This window comes from Diplotaxodon limnothrissa, linkage group LG19 (assembly GCF_057381915.1).
Source record: "Diplotaxodon limnothrissa isolate DT_005_m linkage group LG19, D_limnothrissa_male_GT1.1, whole genome shotgun sequence".
Lineage (NCBI taxonomy): Eukaryota > Metazoa > Chordata > Actinopteri > Cichliformes > Cichlidae > Diplotaxodon > Diplotaxodon limnothrissa.
Genome location: NC_140614.1, coordinates 20,974,584 through 20,993,384, shown reverse-complemented (window position 1 = coordinate 20,993,384; position 18,801 = coordinate 20,974,584). Strand labels below are relative to the sequence as shown.

The window sequence follows — 18,801 nt, the reverse complement described above, 5'->3', positions numbered from 1 at the left end:
TGACTATCAAAAACAGAGACTGAATGGTGTTTGTGTGTAATATGGTTTTCATTTTTGAAACTATGTGTACAGAAAGTGCAGTGTCACCTGAATAACTCCACACTACAGCAAAAGTGAAGTTTATTTATTAGATATGAGGCATAGTTTTTATGATGTCATATATGAAAAGGAGAGTTTTTATATCACTGATGTTTGCCTTCAAACAGTATTATATTGTTTATTCAGTGTTCAACTTGGTGCTTCAGAGTAACTTAAGCATGTGTTAATGTGAGGTTTATATACATGCTTTTGACTATAAGTGGGAATTTGTTTGGGTTTCTTGGAGTATTTCGTCTTGGACTGGGAGAATACACAAAGGATAAAAGCTGGATTTATAGGAGATAAACTGTTGCATTTACTTAGTTGCATGTAGCAACTAGCCAGTAGATAGCCATTCATTTTATTACACATTAATGTTTCACCCTAATGATTTTTCCCCTTAAATTCTTTTTGTTTGAACTTTGAACTCCTCCACAGGTCCTTATATGTCAATATCAGGTTGGTTGCCATCTCCTGTTTACCAGTGATATGTCCTTATTTGACACAAATCTCAACTCTCAAAGTAAAAACATCTTTGAGCGTAAACTGATGATCTTAAGTACATTTTAGTAAATTAACGGTCCAATCCCTTCTTAATGTATTATTGCATGTATTATGTGTTGAATAATTGATTGAATTGTTAATTTTCCTTCTGAATTTGTTGTACACCACCTTATCATTGAAGACCAGTGAGTACTGCATATATCTTAAAGCAAACTCTTTTCACATGACTGCAATGGCAAATCACCTCTATACCAAGTATCTATATTTACCCTTTACAGTTTTTACATAACCTTTATGTGCTAACAGACCTTATAATACAAACCATGTGTCGAGGACCGAGTGTATAGAGAAGCTTTGTAATGCAGAACTTTTATGGGTCCCTTTTGGATAATCATTAGTGGTCTGACCTTAAAATAAATAACTCATTTGCTCTATGTATATTACGAATACAAATGTTTAGTCAAATGAGATTTAGGAGCAACTGACAACTCTTTCTAGGCAGGGTGAACTGATAAAGAGTTCACCGCTAAACACATATTACACAAAATCTATTTGGAGAGTTATGGTATCTAACTCTTATTATTTGTTTTTAAATAATTAGCCTCAAATTTGATTTTTAGATTAAACATATGCTGTGACTTGACATCGCATTCAATTATATTTTCACAGGTGATTTAATATAGAGGAGTTCAACTGAGTTCAATTCCACCATCAGGCCGGGGTCTTTCTGTGTGGTGTTTGAGTGGGTTCTCCGCGGTACTTCGGCTTCCTCCCAAAGACATGCAGGTGGGGTTAGTTTAATTGGAAACACTAAATTGCCCATAGGTGTGAATACGGGAGTGAATGTGAGTGCGATTGGTTGTCTCTGTCTATGTGTTCGCCCTGCAACAGACTGGCGACCTGTCCAGGGTGTACCCTGCCTCTCCCCCTAATACAGCTGGGATAGGCTACAGTGCTCCCCACGACCCTGAAAAGTGGATGAATGTGTTACATACAAATAACTCATGTTTGATGAAAATTACTTATTAAACAGAATGAATGAAAAAAAAAAAATTACTTTTAGCTTTCAGTCGTTCCTATTCTGATAACACTGTAGTAGTAGTGTAATAATATATTTCTAAAATAATATTTTCATTCATCATCTTAACAATCTGGATATTATTTAAACCGATGACTTATCAGTTGGTTAAAAGAAAAAAGATAGTATTGGCAAACTTCCTTGTTTATCTTAAAAAAAAAAAAAAAAAAGGACATCCAGAATAAAAGCTGCTTTCTCCCAAACTTGATGTGAACATGCAAAACATTTCTTTTAGTTTGAATGTTGCAGAGAAGTCTAAATCTAACCAGCCACAACCGAAAACATGTGCATGAAGGGAGACTAAGTTGAAAAAAAAAAAATAGCGCATTCAAAATGTACAAGAGTAAAAAGTGTCTAAAAGCATAAATGATAATATTTTGTGACTTGAATACATGATTGGAATGTAGATCTTTATATTAACAACATTTTAATGATGTAACTAGCTGGAAAATAGCTCATATATTTAAATCCTAATACTGTTGGTGTTTTTCTGTCCAGTTACTTATTATATACATTGTACGGTACAGGCAAGTTAAGAAAAAAATCAAATTGCTTTAAGGAAAGTACGATATTATATTAATACAACTAACTCAGTACGATGTTTGAGTAAGTTTGAAAAATGTCTAATCATTTAAACACCAAGCCTGTATTTTTAATGCAAGCTAATTATAAATAGCACTAGTTGTAAATTTGGACAGGGACTCAATTTTTGTCATTTTGCCTCTATACACCACCCCAGTGGATTTTAAATCAAACAATCAATATGCAATTGAAGTGTCGACTTCCAACTTTAATTCAGGAAGTTTAACAAAAGTAATCAACTGTTTTCGAATTAAATACAATTTAAAAACAGTCCTCCAGCTACATTATACTGATCTTCATGTGTGAAACTTGTACAGGGCCCGCTGAAATTTGCAACTGCAAAAATAAAATAAAAACTTAGGAAAACAAAACAAAACCCAAAAGGTTGATTCTGTTCATCTGGATGTCGTAGCATTTTCAGTGGGAGAAACGTTTCGTCACTCATCCAAATGACTTCTTCAGCCTCAGCTGACTGCAGGTTTCCCCAATCTTATAAACAGTACGTTGCATAACGACTGAAACTAGCACCACTGAATGAACAGTGGGATGACATTGTTCATTCAGTGGTGCTAGTTTCAGTCATATCGACCAGTTTCACTGACTTTTTGAACATGTCAAACATAAGGAATCATTTGCGCTTCCTAACACTGAGACTGAGATGATTGTGTAGCTCTGGGTCAATTCCTTTTACAAAGTGTTGTGTTTACTTTAATATTTACTCTAAACTTCTTAAAGATGTGAAATTACCCCAGTATTAGAGGATAAAAATCAAATAAACAATTTCAATAATATAAAAAACTAAACTTTAAACATTTTCTTAAAACTTACAGAAACAAATCTATTCAAAACTACAGACAAAAAAAATGAATAAAAAAGTCAAAACATAAAACTACAAAAACTAATGAAAACAACACAAAAGACAACAACGTAACTATAAAATCTTTAATTCTCTTTAGAAAGTTTTGTACTTTTTCGGTCAAGTAATAATCAAACATTCTTAACAGACAAGGCTGTATCTTTTCACAGGACCATTTTTAAAACAGCCACAGTAATGCTAAACAGTCATCAAGTACAAAGAAAATATCACCATAAAATATGTTTACTTCTTTTCCTCTTATGTCAAGCTCCCAACGTATCAATTTTGACATATATCAGCATAGTTCAGCTTTTTAACATGTACTCAGGAAAAACCTTCCAGAAAGCAGCTAACAATCTGAAGTGAGTCTGTTATTCTTCACCCTACTTGCTGCAGTTTTTTATACTGTTTCAATAGGAGATGCTCAAATTTAACATGGCCAAAATATAATGAGGTTGGCATATGTGCAAAGTTTAGGTGTGAAAGTTGCCTCTATAGTCTTTGCTCATTTATGTCAAGGTGAGAGTGGATATTCCTAAGATAATCATCTCAGGGACTCAGCTTTGGCTCTGCTGTTTGCGAGGGGCCCTCAATCCGAATAAACCTGCTTAATGGAAGAAAAGCTAAAACGGATGTTTAACCGAGGAGCTGCCTCAGGGCCTAGTACAAGGTCAATTTGTCAGCTGCATTCACATAAAGCTGAGTAGAGTAGAGTATGTAAGTAAGACATAACTGACTCAGACACTGACAGGTTCAGCTGAGTCTTTTGACATAAATAGAAAAGCAAACAAACAAAAAATTCTGATGTTAAATGTTGAAAAATTTGTAGCTTTGAATGCTGCAGGCATCAATCTAATGTGGACGATATTCACAACTTCTACATGTAAATTTTTAGAGGGAGCTGAATAGAGCCTCTTGTGACAGACGTCGACGTCACACTGCGGTTTCATACTCTACGAAAGTCTCGGGAAGAAAATTTTCCCTCTCTTCCAGTGATGATCTATCTTCTTGTGGGAATGCCAGTCCATTACCTTCTTTGTGTTGTGAAGGTTGCCTCTGCGGTGCTGCAAGCTATATGTAGATATTTTTTTAATTTAAAAAGATAAAAACACACATAAGGAAACTGATTTTATCAAATATTCATACCTGTGAAAAAGCAGCAAATATTTAACAGTGATCATTTTGATTATAAAAACCATGTTAGTTAGCATGCTGACATTATGCTAAATGCTACTGGTAGGCACTCTCTTATTCACAAGGGGTCTCCACAGAAGGTAGCTTTACATGTTCAATTTGGTATTTTATGCCAGAGATCCTTTCTGATAAAGCCCCAAAGGGGATCAAACCAGGGATGCTTCACATACTGCTACTGCTGTATTTTGTGCTACACATTTCCATAAACTGTTAGAATGACTGACTGCTGCCAACTTCTGAATTTTGACTCTAAATGATGCAGAGTAAATACGAACGAAATGCAAGCAAGCATACATAATATTTAGTCTAATTTTGGGGAAAAAAAAGGGGAAGCAGCATTATATTCAGTGGTGCCTGAAGATGTTTACAGATAATCCCTCCCACCATCTCCAACATAATAAAAAAATGTCTCTGAGACCAGATTTTTACTCCTGCAAGAATACAACCTTTGACGAATCAGTTAGGATAAATTACTTATAATAAAGATGAAGGAAGTCACCCAGTCCTGAATCCTTTTAAGTCCTTGGAAATAGGTGAATGCACCTCTTTCAGTTTTAGTCTAAAAAGAACTATGAGTTTCTCACATAGCCCTGACTGATATGAGGATTCCTTACACAAGACTGAAATATTCTTCATTAGAGTCTCTCTGATTATCTGATTAGTCTAACTGTTCCAATTCTTACTTTAAAACCAGAGGCTTTTCAGGTTGTAGCACCTACATTTTGCAATAGCCTTCATCAACCTGTCAGGTCAGCTCAATAAAAATTACTTTTAAATTTGCACGACTGAACAATCTGCAATTTGCAGTGTTAATCCTGGTGATTAGCAGTCAGTTAATAAATAAATCTAATCCGCAGGTTCATACATATCACTACTGGATGAGTTAATTTTTCATGTACTGCAGCCTGGCATTGCTTCTAGTGATGGCATATAGATATTTGCTCAATAATAAGAAAATAATTACATCCATGGCCTGCAAGCACTGCAAACTCATCCTTTTTCACTTTCAACTCTGCAATGGGTTCATGATGCAGATGTGAAGTTTGTATGTGGACACTTTCTGTATTTTACAGGGTTAGAATAAAATGTTAATATGTGGCACTATCAGAGATGGAAAAAGATGCAAGAAAGACAGGACAAGAAAGGAAGGATGATTATTTTCAAAGGCGAGCACTGCTTAGAAAGTGAAATTTACATGCTTGGAATTTTAAAGTGTATATATAATGTTGTAATTAACTTTAAAAAAATTTGAGTCAGATATTTATAAATAAATGATGTGTTGCTGAATTACAATTTCTTGCACAATGAACTGAAGTACACTAATTCTGTGTTATACAAAGACTGGATGAAAATATCAGGAAATTTAGGACAGGCTAAACTGGTTAGTTTGGAGTAATGTGTTAAAGTTTACAGTGCTGGACTGTTTACATCTAGGTAGCTGACACGAATGTATATTCAAAGTGACGATGCTGATTAGATTCACTGAATTGTACCTTTCTTATTGGAAAGGTTTAGGTGTTGGAAATTAGTTATAAAGCTTGTGTAACAGTTACTAATATCATGCAGAATTCGGTTGGCTAAAAAGGGCAGAAAGAGCAAAACAAATTATTCTGATTTATTTAAAGTGATTTAGTTTCCCATGCTGCACCACTACGCCCAAGCTGCCAAATCCCACTTTAGCCGCCTGCAAATCATGATCCTGAAAAGAGGCTCTTGAAAAAAGTCCCGCGCTTCCAAATTCTAGTAAACATTTCAAAACATCATCTCTGTCTCACCGGGGTTACACAGTTGTACCACCATCTTTACTTAATGCTTTACTATTATTCTACTGCAAATACATCATATATAAATGTTGCAAGGTTCTTTGCTATTAAATCGATCCTTTCACTCACCGTTTGTCCCAGTGGAGTCACACAGCAGAGCTTCTTCTTCAGGTGTTCAGGTAGAAAACAAAAAAGTTTTCCTAACAGGGGATAGAGTGTTCCTGGCATCACATCTTCTTCCTTTGTTGGGCCTAAGAAACATAATTAAGAATTTCTAATAAAAATTTTATAAAGAAAAGTTATGGACAATAAAGATATGCATAAGAACTCACCTACCTGTGAGAAAGCTGATAATCAGGCCTATTAAAATGACTGTAGTGCAGTTAAAGCCACTGTACCACATGTAGGACAGGGAGTAAAATCTCTTGAGTCCAGACGGTTGGCTGAAGAACAAAGAGATGCTTAAGGAGATGATCAATGAGGAGAGGTCACAGTGTGCAGCCGGAGTGATCTGTACCTCAGAGTGGTATTGTTGAACGCTGTCTGAATAGCAATAGTCGCATTGGTGCCGCATTCGAGTGGTAGTGGTCTTGTGCTACGATTGAGGATGCTTCCAATGCCGAGCCAGAAAGCCACAACCAGTCCTGCACACAGACCTACCAGAGCTCCCTGGAAACAATTACCAAAATAAGTTAATAAATAAATAAACAGCATTATTGTGAATTTACGTTAGAAGTCAACTTACGATGGAGTTGGCCCACGGGAAGAACATCCCGAGACAAAACAGACCAAGAATAGGACCACCAACCATGCCGAAGATTTTCAAAGCCACCTAACGTTAAATATGATAAACAATCGGTCCAAACATAGAAGTATGTTGATTATAAAGTTATAACCGGTGCGAGCTTACCTGTAAAACCGAATCACCCATGAGGTGAGTGAGATATGCCATGGCCAGGCAGAGCAGTCCATAGGACATAGCTTATTAAGGAGACACAAGTATAAACTTTAGGGTCAAAGCATCATTTTCAATTCACTGCTTTAATTCACAAATTGCAACATTTAAAGCTTCAGAGAGCAGACCTAAAACTTTGGACAGCAGGGTTGCTCTCGCCTCAGTCATGGCAGGATATTGCGGTTTGATGAGGTCTTCCATTGTTACAGTAGCTAATGAGTTGAAGGCCGACGATATGGTGCTAAACAAGAAAAGGGAAAAAGGGCGTGTAACTTTAAAATGCAAATTAAAGGCATGTTTCACCTCTTGGATTCTAGTTACTAAATCATTACAGCAATAAGAGTTGATGTAAAAGATAAACAACCGCAGTTACCACCTTGTATTATAGGTCTGTACCAAGTCTTATCTTTGAGTCCAGGTGAACTTTGGTAACAAATTTGAGGAAATTCTCCTATTAATTATCTTCAAGAGATAAAGAGAATGGAACAGTGTTTCAACTCCACAACAGAGCTATAAAGCAAGCTCCACATAAACAGTCAGGTTCTCTTTATGTTTACTCGCTTGAGAAAACCTACAATTCCTATCAGAGATAGACACAAATATGTGACATCTGCACGTTAGAGCTCTGAAACTTTCAAACTTGCATTTAAAAGATCAAAATTATGCAGTGTGTTCAGTTCTGAGTCAGTAAAATGGACACCAGGAGAGTTTGTCACAAGATCAAAGTAAAAGTCACTAAAAGTCACATCTGTAGATAAAATGACCTACAAATGAAACACAAACATTTACATATTTTCTGTATCACCAACTTCATAAATGTAAATTCCAGTGGCAATGAGACTAGCAGCTGTAAAATTATAGCAACGGTTTGTGCTGCTGTAACTTTATAGCTGGGCTTAAACTGGTGGCGTTACTAAGCTACATCTCTACAGGTAAAACTGGTTCCTTAAGCAGTGAATCTATACAACACTTAAAGATTCTGTAAATAATAGAAATAGTGAAAATGAGTCACTTCCAATTGTGAACATAACCTGTTCCAGCCCAGGTTAGCTGTTCAGCAGAAGTTGCTATGGTGATCTAACCTGAAAAGAGGGCCACCTTTATGGTATTCTTCATGACAAATAGCCTACAAATGCAGCAGGTTATTCACACTGTAATGTATGACTTTAGACTCAGCATAGCACACTAATCCATTAATCTTGGTTCGTAGTACACCCCCCAGGTTCACTCTGTGTGTGTGTAGGAGCAGTACCTGTGCCCCACTGACAGTGAAACTGCATCACAAAGATCAGCACAGCCACAAATTACAGCAAAAAAAAAAAAAAAGAAATTTTTTTTTTTTTTGTCTCTTCACTTTTAATGAGAGTGAAAAACCTGTTTTCCTTTTGGAAATGTGAGTTAAAATGTTTCCTATTTTAACAAAGATGCATGTAAACATCATGCAACGTTGGGGTCATGGACAATTATTGAAAATGTGTCCATACGTGACGATGAGTAGATAATGCAGGTATCATGACAAGCCTAAAGCTGAGGGATGAAATACTGTGGAAAGAGGATTGGTAGTAAAAATTATTCTGTCTCTGCAGAAACTGTGGAAAGTCCCGTACCTGAGGGCTGCACTGAATAAACAAGCAATGAAGAGTCCAGGCAGCCCAGGCAGACCGTGCAGCATATCCATCACAAAATATATCACCATCTGTGGGAAACAAACTATAAACATATCTTCCTGGTACCTTCAGTTCGATTTGCATAAATGTACAATTTGCCAGGAACAAAACACATATTGTATCATCTCTGATGTCCAAAACACACTAGAGAGACATGAGTCGAATGTAATGAAAGGTATCACTATAAAATATGCAAATACCAATGCTGGGTTTTTTTGTGCTCTCAGGGGTACTTTGTTTAATTCGGCACGAATATTTTTGATCATCCTTCATATTTCACTTCAGATTTTGTTTACTCCAGAGAAGAGTATGACAGTTATGCAATATTCATCCTGGATGGATGGATGGATGGATGGATGGATGGATGGATGGGAACACTAAAAACATTACACAGCACAGTGCAACTCACTGCATCCCGTGAAGAACTGGCCAGCTTGTCAGAGTGGTCCTCTCCACAGTAACGTGCAAACATGACCAGCCCCATCACACAACTTAGAGCCAGAGCCAGCTGCAGGGAGGGAAAAACCATGTAGCAAGACCTGCAGGAGGTTGGGAACATAATAAGGTGCTAACTTTGAAGTCAGCTTCTTGTCATTTTCTTTTTATTTCACTCATCCTTTTTGCATATGTTTTTTTCATGTTTTTTTGGAGCACCCTCCTTTAAACTTGCAGAGCAGAGTGGCTAACACATATAGCTAATCTAACAGCCACGGGATTTAATAAAGCACATGAATACATACAAGCTAGCTTGAAATAAAATATTGAGAGGCTCATCTACCGTCTCCTTCCATCTCTGTTGTGTCATGAATAACTGTAGAACATATTATCAGTATGAATTCACAAGAATCTTTGCTTTAATATCAAAGCCACTGCTTACCTGACAGCCTCTTTCTCTGTGCGTGAGCTGAGGTATCTTTGGACCTGAGCCTGGTTCACACCATACAGGGACAGCATGAGGAAGACCCCACCGACCCCAAGAGTCCAGAAGGTGTGTCTCTCTGTCGGATCTGGGTTTAGACTGTATCACAGGCGAGAGAAAGAGAGAGAGAGATGCGGTTTAAAGACTATATCTTATGAAATCAAATGCATGGACCGGAGCTCTTTCCAACAAGCCTCCATGTAGAGTAAACTTGCAGCAGCAGGTAATGATTCCAAATATACTATTTGAAGAATACAGTCCTGGGTTAATTTAATAAAAAAAGCAATAGCTGACAAAACCTTTCTTAAAACTGCAGAAACAAAGATTTGCAAGTACTAAATATTGAAGAGAAACACATTCAAGCTAGATTTGATTTTTTTTTTTTCCTCCCTCTACTAAATAAGTGGAGGTTTTAATGCCACCTGCAGTACTATAACCTGCATTTAACTTGTAGGATAGGTGAAGGATTGTTTTTCGTTTGTAAGACAGTCTGCAAACATTTTTTCAGATTTTCCGCATCCATGTAAATTCAACCGCTACTTTGCTGAAGTAGCCTCAGGTGCCAACAGACACATTTTTACAGCTCCCATGGAGCCAGGTGATATTGGTTTCCATCTGCCAGTCATTGTTTAGAATGCAGATAAATTTTAATAACCAAATGCAAACCTAATTTCTCACCAGAAAAACCGCACTGTGGTTTTTAAATGTACGAGCTACAACAAAACAAAGCATTAGATTTCAGAGTGCTTTAATTCTGCAGCTGTTTGAAAGACTGTTAGAAAGAAGGAAGTTTCGTGTGGTTGCCGGTACGAAAAATAATGACAGCTTTATTGGAGTGTGCGATGTATTTGACTATCATCTGGATATATATGCCGTGTATTTTATTTCCCCCCCCCCATCTTCATCTGCATGCAACTAATGTGTGCTCAGTGTTGTACACCCCAGAAAGCTTTCAGTATCAAATATCATGCCCCTTGCCTGCATATTTCACATATTCATATAGAGTCGTTTCCATTAAGCAAACTTCAAACGCACTCGAGGCCAGAGATGCGGTTTCCCTCCCAGACTTTCCTCCAAACATCAGCCACTCCTCCAGTCTTCTGCACTCCCACCACAATGACAGCCAGCTGCCCTGCAAACATCACAACAGTCTGAAAGACGTCTGTCCAGATGACGGCCTTCAAACCACCCTGAGACAAAAAGGCACCGAAAGCATTAAAAGGCTACATATGTGAATCAAGAAGTATTCAACTGCTACTCAAAAATAAAGACCCTACTAAAAAATATTTATGGGTATTTTTTGCAGGTTTTTTGTCAGTTCTTGCAAGTTATTTTTATAGAGTAGCAAAGGCAGTGTTGACAGAAGAGCAAGTCATTCCTATCAGGTTAAGCTCAATAAAATCACTCTCAATTTATTCAAAGCCCTTGTAGATGGCTGATTCAAACTGAGCCTGTGATGTAACTCACCAGTGTTGTGTACAATGTGCACACGAGTCCAGTGGCCAGCACTGTTCCCCATAGTTCAAACCCAGTGACTGCAAAAACAGAGACAGAGAGCAACCCACTGAACTACAAGAATTATTTAGTTAAGTTCAATGAGAAAGTAAAAAATAAATAAATAAATAAATAAATGACCTCTTCTTACCTGCATTTAGTGCAAAGGCAGGAGTATACACACAAACTCCCATATAGATAACCTGCAGTCGGGCAAAAAGAAAATGTCAGCTTCATAGAAAAACCTTTGAACTTTAAGGCCTTTATATTATTGAATGCACTAAAGCAGTCCACTAAATGTGCAAAGTGACATTAAGTTTATTATCCTTATAGCTGAGAGTAAAAAAAAAGAATATTTACACCGCTTTATTATATCTGCTTAAAATAAAACTAGAGCTGGTACAACATGACATAGCTACTGGGTATCAGTCTTCCTCTTCTCCTGCCTGCTCTCTTTAAAGGTCGCCACAGTGGATCATCTGCCTCCATCTCACACTATCTCTAACATCCTCCTCTGTCACACCAACCCTGTGTATGTCCTCCTTCAGTACATCCATAATCTTTTCTGTGGTCTTCCTCCTTTCTTCCTGCCTGGCAGCTCCACCATCAACATCTTTTGTCCAGCATATATCGCTTCTCTGCACACGTCCAAACCATCTCAGCCTTATCTTAACTTTGTCTCCAAACTGCTCAATCTAACCTGTCCCTCTGATGTAGTTATTTCTAATCTTGCCAATTTTGGCCCCTCTCAGTGAAAATATTAACATCTTCAACTCTACCATCTCCAGCTCCATTAAACTTGTCCACCTTCTCTAACCCTGTCATTTACACTTATTCTGTCTTTATTTTTACCAGTTGTAAATTTAAAATTTTTTTTTAAAAAAAACTGTAAGCCTAAACTTATTTTTTGGCACCATCCCTACAGAATCCGATTATTATAAAATGTTATGTTACATTTAAAAAAAATTCTTAATAGGTTACACAAGGGAGGTTATTTATATTTTACTCCTGTGAGAAAGACAGCAGTTATGTTATATTTGTAGCTGTGGTATTTGAATATCAAATATTGGGAAAAAACCTTGCATCAGCACATCCTGTGTTATTGCACTGCAGTGCTGCACTCACCATTTGAAAGATGAAGGTGAAAGTTCCACATATGCGTACTGCTTTGCTGAAGCGCAGCTCAAGATACTGTGAAACAAAGCAGCATAAGAAATCTAAAGATAAGCTTGCTTTAAATGAGTACTGGTGAAAAATGAAAATGCTTCGGCAAACCTGGTAAGCGCTTGAGACGCGCAGTCTGTAAAACACTGGAATGAAAATGTGAGCTGGAATGAAGAGGCCCAGGATGTAGGCGCAGCCGATGAACCAGTACTGAGTGCCGTGCGTGTAGATCTCTGCTGGTACGCCAATGATAGCCACGGCCGACTGGAACGAGGCAATGAGCGAGAGGGAAACGGGGAGGCAGCCCATGCTTCTGTCTGCCATTAAGAACTCTTGAGTCGTGCGCTGACGCCCACCAGACAGAGCGTAGTACAGCCCGATGCCCATAGAGGCAGCGAGTAAGACGGCAAATATCACATAGTCTATAACCGTGAAGAACTTCTGGTCGGACGGGTCCATCTTGATTGTCTCCTGGCTGCAGTTTGAGAAGATTGTGTGCTTCTTCACACACACGGTCAGAAAAATAGGAAACGTCCTTGTTCACACCCATCAGTCATAACAGTCCAAAAACCTTGAAGGAAACAAAAAAAGCTGAATAAATATGCATGTGGGCTGGCTGTTAAAGGTTGGTGCTTTGAATCCTGGGCAAGATACTAAACTCAAGTTGCTCTCTGATACATCCATTCGAGTATAAATGTCAGACAGAAAGCATTTAAGCATTAAAAAGTGCTTGTATGAAAGGGTGTGAATGAGTGAGTGCTCAGATTAGAAAAGTGCTATTTAAGAACCTGTCTATTTATCATTTGCATGTGAGGTGATCTGCTCAGATATCCAGAGTTATTATTTATATTATGTAATATTATTCTATTCAGCCCTTTTCTGCTTATAAAATTTAAAACAACAACAACAACTTTGCAAAAGTTGGAGAAGAAACACATCTGCACACAGCTGATTTCCTTGTGCTTTTCTTAGACATTTGTGCTCCTGCTCAGACAAACAGATTCAGCACTGAGTCTGCTGTCACTAAACTGTAATGCTTGCATCAAAGCACCACTGCTACATGAGAATATCACCAATCTGTGCAATGTAAAGCAGACAAACTGAAGTCACGTAACCTCTCACTATGTCAACTTTTCCCTGCTTGTGCTGATCCAAAAATAATGTCAGCTGTTTTGGAAAGGGGGAGGTTCCTTGCTCCTGAGCTACAGCAGGAACCAGTCACTGTGAGTTTTCAAGGTCAATGACATCAAACGTTTAAACAAGCGCTTCCAGCTGTGGCGAAGAGGGGTTAAAAGGTCATTTTAAAACGTGTTTTCCTATCAGAATATACAGCCAATAAAAAATATTTCAGTGGAATGTACTATAAATTGCAGTATTTTTAAATTGACTGCTTAACTAAATCAAGAAAAATTACCTAGAAGATTGTTTTCAAAACATTTTGGGGGTTTTTGCATTACAAATAGGTGTCACTCAAGAGTCCAGGGTGGCATCCTCATGTATCTTGTTTTGATTTCCTTCCACATTAAAACAGACTGAAGGTTGAAATCCTTTCATCTGGCCGGGAGCCAGATTAGGTATTAATATACTGTAAAAATCTCTGCTGATCAATTAATTGATCATTTTGCCTCAAACCCCACAAAGGAGGTGCACAAAATACAAGGTCACAAAAGCCTCGTTGTACTATAGCAAAGCATGATGCAGGATTTTAAAAGTGACTTTAATTTGACTTGGAGACACTGTTGCTGTAGCTTTGATATTTTAGTTATAAATAACTGTCCCGTGACCGTCTGTAACGTTATCTGCATAACTTGACTGGGTATGAAGGAAATGGCCCTAATCAAGACAGCATGGTGTGTGAGAGGAAACAGTGTGCTAGCGGAGACAGAACAGGTACAACAGCATTGAGCAGGGTTACCTTTACAGGGCAGCACTGTGGGTATCCGGGTGAGTGTAACCGTCACCATGCCTTTCACTGAGACGTTCAAGAGCACTGCGTTAGTTAAAGCTTGATGAGGAAGGTATTTCCATGAATGAAATCACGACTTTATGAAAATCAAGGGTTGTATTTTCAAATAAACGTGTGTCTTGTGTGTTTAAACTTATGCTATGTTGAAAAAAGGACTTGAACACACTTACCATGCTAATCTGTCGCTCCATTGCTCCATGTGATCGCAAACTGTTTTTAATTTTCTTCCGGGGTTGAAGAAGTGGGCGGTGTGGTGACGCAACAGCCGCCAAAATCAAAAACTTGCAAGAGGAGTGGATGTTTACATCGGATCAAGTACGTACAGAAAAATAAAGAAAAAGACTCGGGAAACATGGAGGGAGCACCTGCGAAAGGTACCTCGGAGCGAGAGCTTTTAACTAGCTTAGCGACACCGCAAGCTAGCTTATAAAGAACATTGTTGTGATGCAAAGTTCGTTAGCCTGCTAATGCTATGAGCTAATGTCTATTAGCCCAACAGTAAAACATTCGTTTGTGTCCTTTAGAAGTTAGTAAATGTGTGCTTTATCCTCAGGTGTTTTGAGTCACCTGAGTCTGCTGGAAGTTAAAGCCAGGAGTCGTAAAACTCAGCTTCAGCAGCACAGTCGTGTGATGGAGCTGAAGGCTAAAGTTGAAGCACTGAAGACCCAGAGAGAGCAGCTGAAGGCACAGATACAGACGCACCAGGTTTGGGGGCTCATGATGGTAGAAGCTAACTTAGCGGACAAATATTTACGCAAAACACGTGATAAATTTATAAAATTATAAGCCGTATTTATATTCATAAAATATACAGTTTATAGTACGATTACATTGAAATATTTATCAAGATATAGTAGTTTATGTTAGTGTTTTACTTATATACTACAGTAGAGTACTCATCCTTACCTGACCATTTTCAGAAGAATATTGTATTTCTTTGTTAAGCCATTTAACACCGATCTATAAATCATTCAAGCATAAAGAAGGTACACAACTCGAGAGATGAACCACTGTTTGACAGGCATATAATAGTATTTTTGATTGGGATTCCGATCCTGATTGTTTACTTAGGTGTGAGAAAGCAGTGATAAACCAACTGATTTCATGTTAATATGATGCTCACATTTGAACTGGGTCTGAAACGTTACATCACTTTCACATGCTGGTTGCACTTCCCTGTTACAGGACCTCCAGAAACTGAGGTTGGCTATGGACAAACAGTGTGCAGATGAAGAAGAGGAGAACATGGAGGAAGAGTCGGAGAACTCAAAACTTTTGCGGCTCATGGCCAGACACACTCAGCTGAAAGATCTTCTACATGCTCATCACCTCATTGGTATCAGCCTAACTGCAGTATTATTTCCTCTGGTTCAGTGTCACCTGGAGATGTTTTCACTGACTTTTTCCAGTGTGTCTCATATTTCAGATCTTTATTGGTCTGTTTTAATCCTCTCTTTTTTCCTGCTCTGTTTTATTTGCTGATATCATCAGGTGGGTATGACATCATAAAGACTCGCAAGGGGAAAGGAGCGTGCGTATCTATCGCAACGGCCTATGAGGACGTCTTCTTAGACACCTTTAACCTGGAGATTGATCTGAAGCCAACTGTAAAGATTAGTCGCCACAACATCCCTCCCTTTATTCCCCTAAACAACCTTGCTGAGCAGAACAACATGCAGACAGACCTGAGGGTGTTTCTGGACACCCTCAGCAAACATCTCAACGCCTTTGCTGGTCGCAAGCAGCAGCTGAAGCTTGTTAAGGTGCCAGATTTCACTTTTTTAAATTATATTTCACCATATCCCTCAGTAGCTGATGTTGACTCCATCATGTCAGCATTCTGGGAGGGCAAAGCCATCTGTTGCAGGACTCCATGTTTAGGTGGCTGAAGATTTTTTTTTTTTAAACATATCTCTGGCTGGACGTTTGGGCTTGTTCTACTACAGAATTAATTTACACTTTGATTAAATTATGAATAAGAATATAACAATCAAAAGTACCCTAAACAGTTGCACAGTTCTTTTTATGAAACCTGTAGTTTTGTTGGTGAACAGTAGAAACCATGGAGTTTTGTTCCATTCGTAAATTTTGAAAGCCAAGAACCCATTAATGTTAAGCACAAACTATTTATGGCCTTTAAAGCACAAAACCGTTTTGTATTCATTGCTATTTGTTTTAAAACAATATCAAATTGACCCTGTTTTGCTTTTTGTTTATAGGAGAAACATAAGTCTGTTGAGGTGATGGAGAGTAATGTTTTATGTTCACTACTGGTGCTGTTATTCACTGTGCCGAGAGAAAAGACAGCTGTGCTCTGCACACTGGACTACACGGACCACACTAGATGTCTCCCCACACGAGTCCATCTGGAAAGTGAAGGTAGGAGTTTCACATTCATTTTTGTTTTAAATGCAAACTCAGTCCCATTCCCACAGGCATATGATGCAACATGCTTTTACGAACATTTGTGGAAGTAATGGTCATTGTAAAGCGGTCACTGAATTGCAAAAAGGAAGCTTGTGAAATCCTAGATATTCAACCATCAGCTTCAAGTATATTAAAAGTGGAAGTGTTCAGGAGCCACAAGAGGTCAGCCACAAACGGTTCATGAAGTGACAGGACTGTTTCAGTGGCTGAGCAGACTTTTGCTGTAATGCGACCCGATACTTTTGTCCATTTAATAGATGTAGAAAGTCTGTTTACAAACATGTGATGTTGTTGTTAAAGACACCCATAAAACTTAAATTTGGTAATGTTGTTTAATGTTGATTTCCTTTTGTTTGTTGCAGACAAACAGCTTCCCGATTCTCCACAGTGGAAGAAAAACTGCACCTTACTTATGGAGACTCCTGTGCACAAAGCTTTAATAACCATGAAGAAAATGGGAAGCATTGCTTAATTTATTCACTAATATGTATTAAATGAGTTTTGCTGTTGCATTTTGCTAAAAGAGTAATGTACTTACTCATTTTTCATTTTTGTTTTTAAGGTATTAAATTGTAAGAAAGTGAAGTTTCCAAATGTTCAAGCAAAAAGTCTTAAAATTCAGGCAATAAAAGTCATATTTGTGATGCGATCGCTGTTTTTTTGTCCCTGTCTCTATATACATGGTCTGTAAATACTGTCTCTGATGTTGCTATTAACTTGTGTGTAACGTCAACCTGCCAGAGGGTCTACAGATGGAAATTAGGCTATAATCTGGCATAGTTACATTTGTTAAAATGTTCAATAATATGTATTGTCCCTCTTTCTAATAAAGAAAGGAAAAACATCAATTTTATTTTATTTTTTTATTATTTTGCACACTGTTGCGCTGAGTACAGTCATACAGGTATGCTTGTTGCCATGGCAGTCTCAGCACATGTAATACAATAGCCCATTGTAAAGCGTGTCTAGTGCAAGCGGTTGTCGGTAAGTGCAGTAATTTTTCAGCAGCACATTCCTTAGAGATTCAGTTTCAGCATAATCAAGGAGTTTGTTTCACATCAAACAACTAATAAGAAATATTTTCGCTTTTAAGATATTGAGTTGTGTAAAAGTAAAAGTGCCCAAACTTTCAAATTCCTCTACGAAAGTTTCGTAATAACCTCCACGTCTTTTTTATCTTTCAGCTTCTCTATAAATTCCATCACCTTCTTGTGTAACATTTCTCTCTGAAGCAGTCTCAGCCTTTCCATTTCCTCTTGGGCTTTCTGCTGTTGCCTGGCCAGCTCTTTTTCTGATATTGAGTCAATCGTTGCAATCTGTTTCATCTGCATAAGTGACAAGTTGCTCTGGACTTTCCCTTTGTGTCTCACAGAGCTTGTAGATTTAGTCGATGGTGGTGGTGCTGATATGGATCGACCCTGTTCCACGAGTTTAGATCCTTCATAGCTGGATTTGCTAGGACGCAATCGTCCAGCAGATGTGTATATCGCCCTGGAGAAGTTTGCGTCTGCATTTCTTTCATACTCGGCGATTTCTTTCATAGCGATGCTGACTGTAGCTTTTGGTTCACAGACTTGTACCATCACCATCCGTCTTGCTTCATTTATCAGTTTGTCCCTTCGCTGTTGAAGCATTTTCTGGGTGTATCGGTGCTGTTTATCCAACATGATTAGCTTACGTTGCAGATCTCGGTCCTCCTTTTGGTTTAGCACTCTTAACACTCTTTGTAGTTCAGGTCTTCTGTAGATGTGATCCATTATGTCCAAGAACTAGGGGGAGGAAAGCATTTTCTGAGCTTTTTTGTTTTTTAGATTAAAACCAAAAATATCAGTTTTATTACCTGATTTTTGTGCACTACTCTGAGCGCAGTCGTACAGGTGTGTTTGGTCTCATGGCAGTCTCACCATCTGTAATATAATAGCCTATTGTAAAGCATGTCTAATGGAGGTTTTGTTAGTGATTTGCAAGTGTGCAGTAATTGTTCATCAGCGCATTCCTTAGAGATTCAGTTTCAGCACAGTAGCAGGGCTTCTTGCACGTTACACTGTGACTGTGAAAAATACTTCGATTTTGTGCAGTTTTCGCCCTCCTGCTTCATATAATTCACTATTTGGGGTTATGATAAAAAAATGAATTGTAAATGTACATTTTGGG

The 18,801-nt window shown here is 38.0% G+C and overlaps 3 protein-coding genes across 3 annotated transcripts; 1 reads left to right on the top strand and 2 right to left on the bottom strand.

The window, feature by feature from the left end:
• Positions 1-3,470: 3,470 nt before the first annotated feature.
• On the bottom strand, positions 3,471-14,430 carry slc5a6b (solute carrier family 5 member 6). Its single transcript, XM_085342611.1, has 17 exons — positions 14,391-14,430; positions 14,170-14,226; positions 12,366-12,825; positions 12,216-12,281; positions 11,242-11,293; positions 11,064-11,131; positions 10,632-10,786; positions 9,555-9,695; positions 9,087-9,216; positions 8,618-8,706; positions 7,139-7,251; positions 6,966-7,036; positions 6,801-6,887; positions 6,573-6,724; positions 6,392-6,498; positions 6,185-6,306; positions 3,471-4,169 (listed from the first exon to the last, which is right to left on the bottom strand). The coding sequence occupies exons 3-17, from the start codon at positions 12,711-12,713 to the stop codon at positions 4,032-4,034; spliced, it is 1,839 nt and encodes a 612-aa protein (XP_085198737.1). The 5' UTR covers positions 12,714-12,825; positions 14,170-14,226; positions 14,391-14,430; the 3' UTR covers positions 3,471-4,031.
• Positions 14,102-17,119, top strand: cenpo (centromere protein O). Its single transcript, XM_085342614.1, has 7 exons — positions 14,102-14,198; positions 14,460-14,594; positions 14,774-14,925; positions 15,406-15,556; positions 15,712-15,983; positions 16,440-16,599; positions 17,010-17,119. Exons 1-7 carry the CDS (start codon positions 14,102-14,104, stop codon positions 17,117-17,119), a joined length of 1,077 nt encoding a protein of 358 aa, XP_085198740.1.
• Positions 17,120-17,786: 667 nt separating this feature from the next.
• Positions 17,787-18,404, bottom strand: LOC146612125 (uncharacterized). The gene has a single exon (XM_085342470.1). The coding sequence runs from the start codon at positions 18,402-18,404 to the stop codon at positions 17,787-17,789; it is 618 nt and encodes a 205-aa protein (XP_085198596.1).
• Between the last annotated feature and the right edge of the window lie 397 nt (positions 18,405-18,801).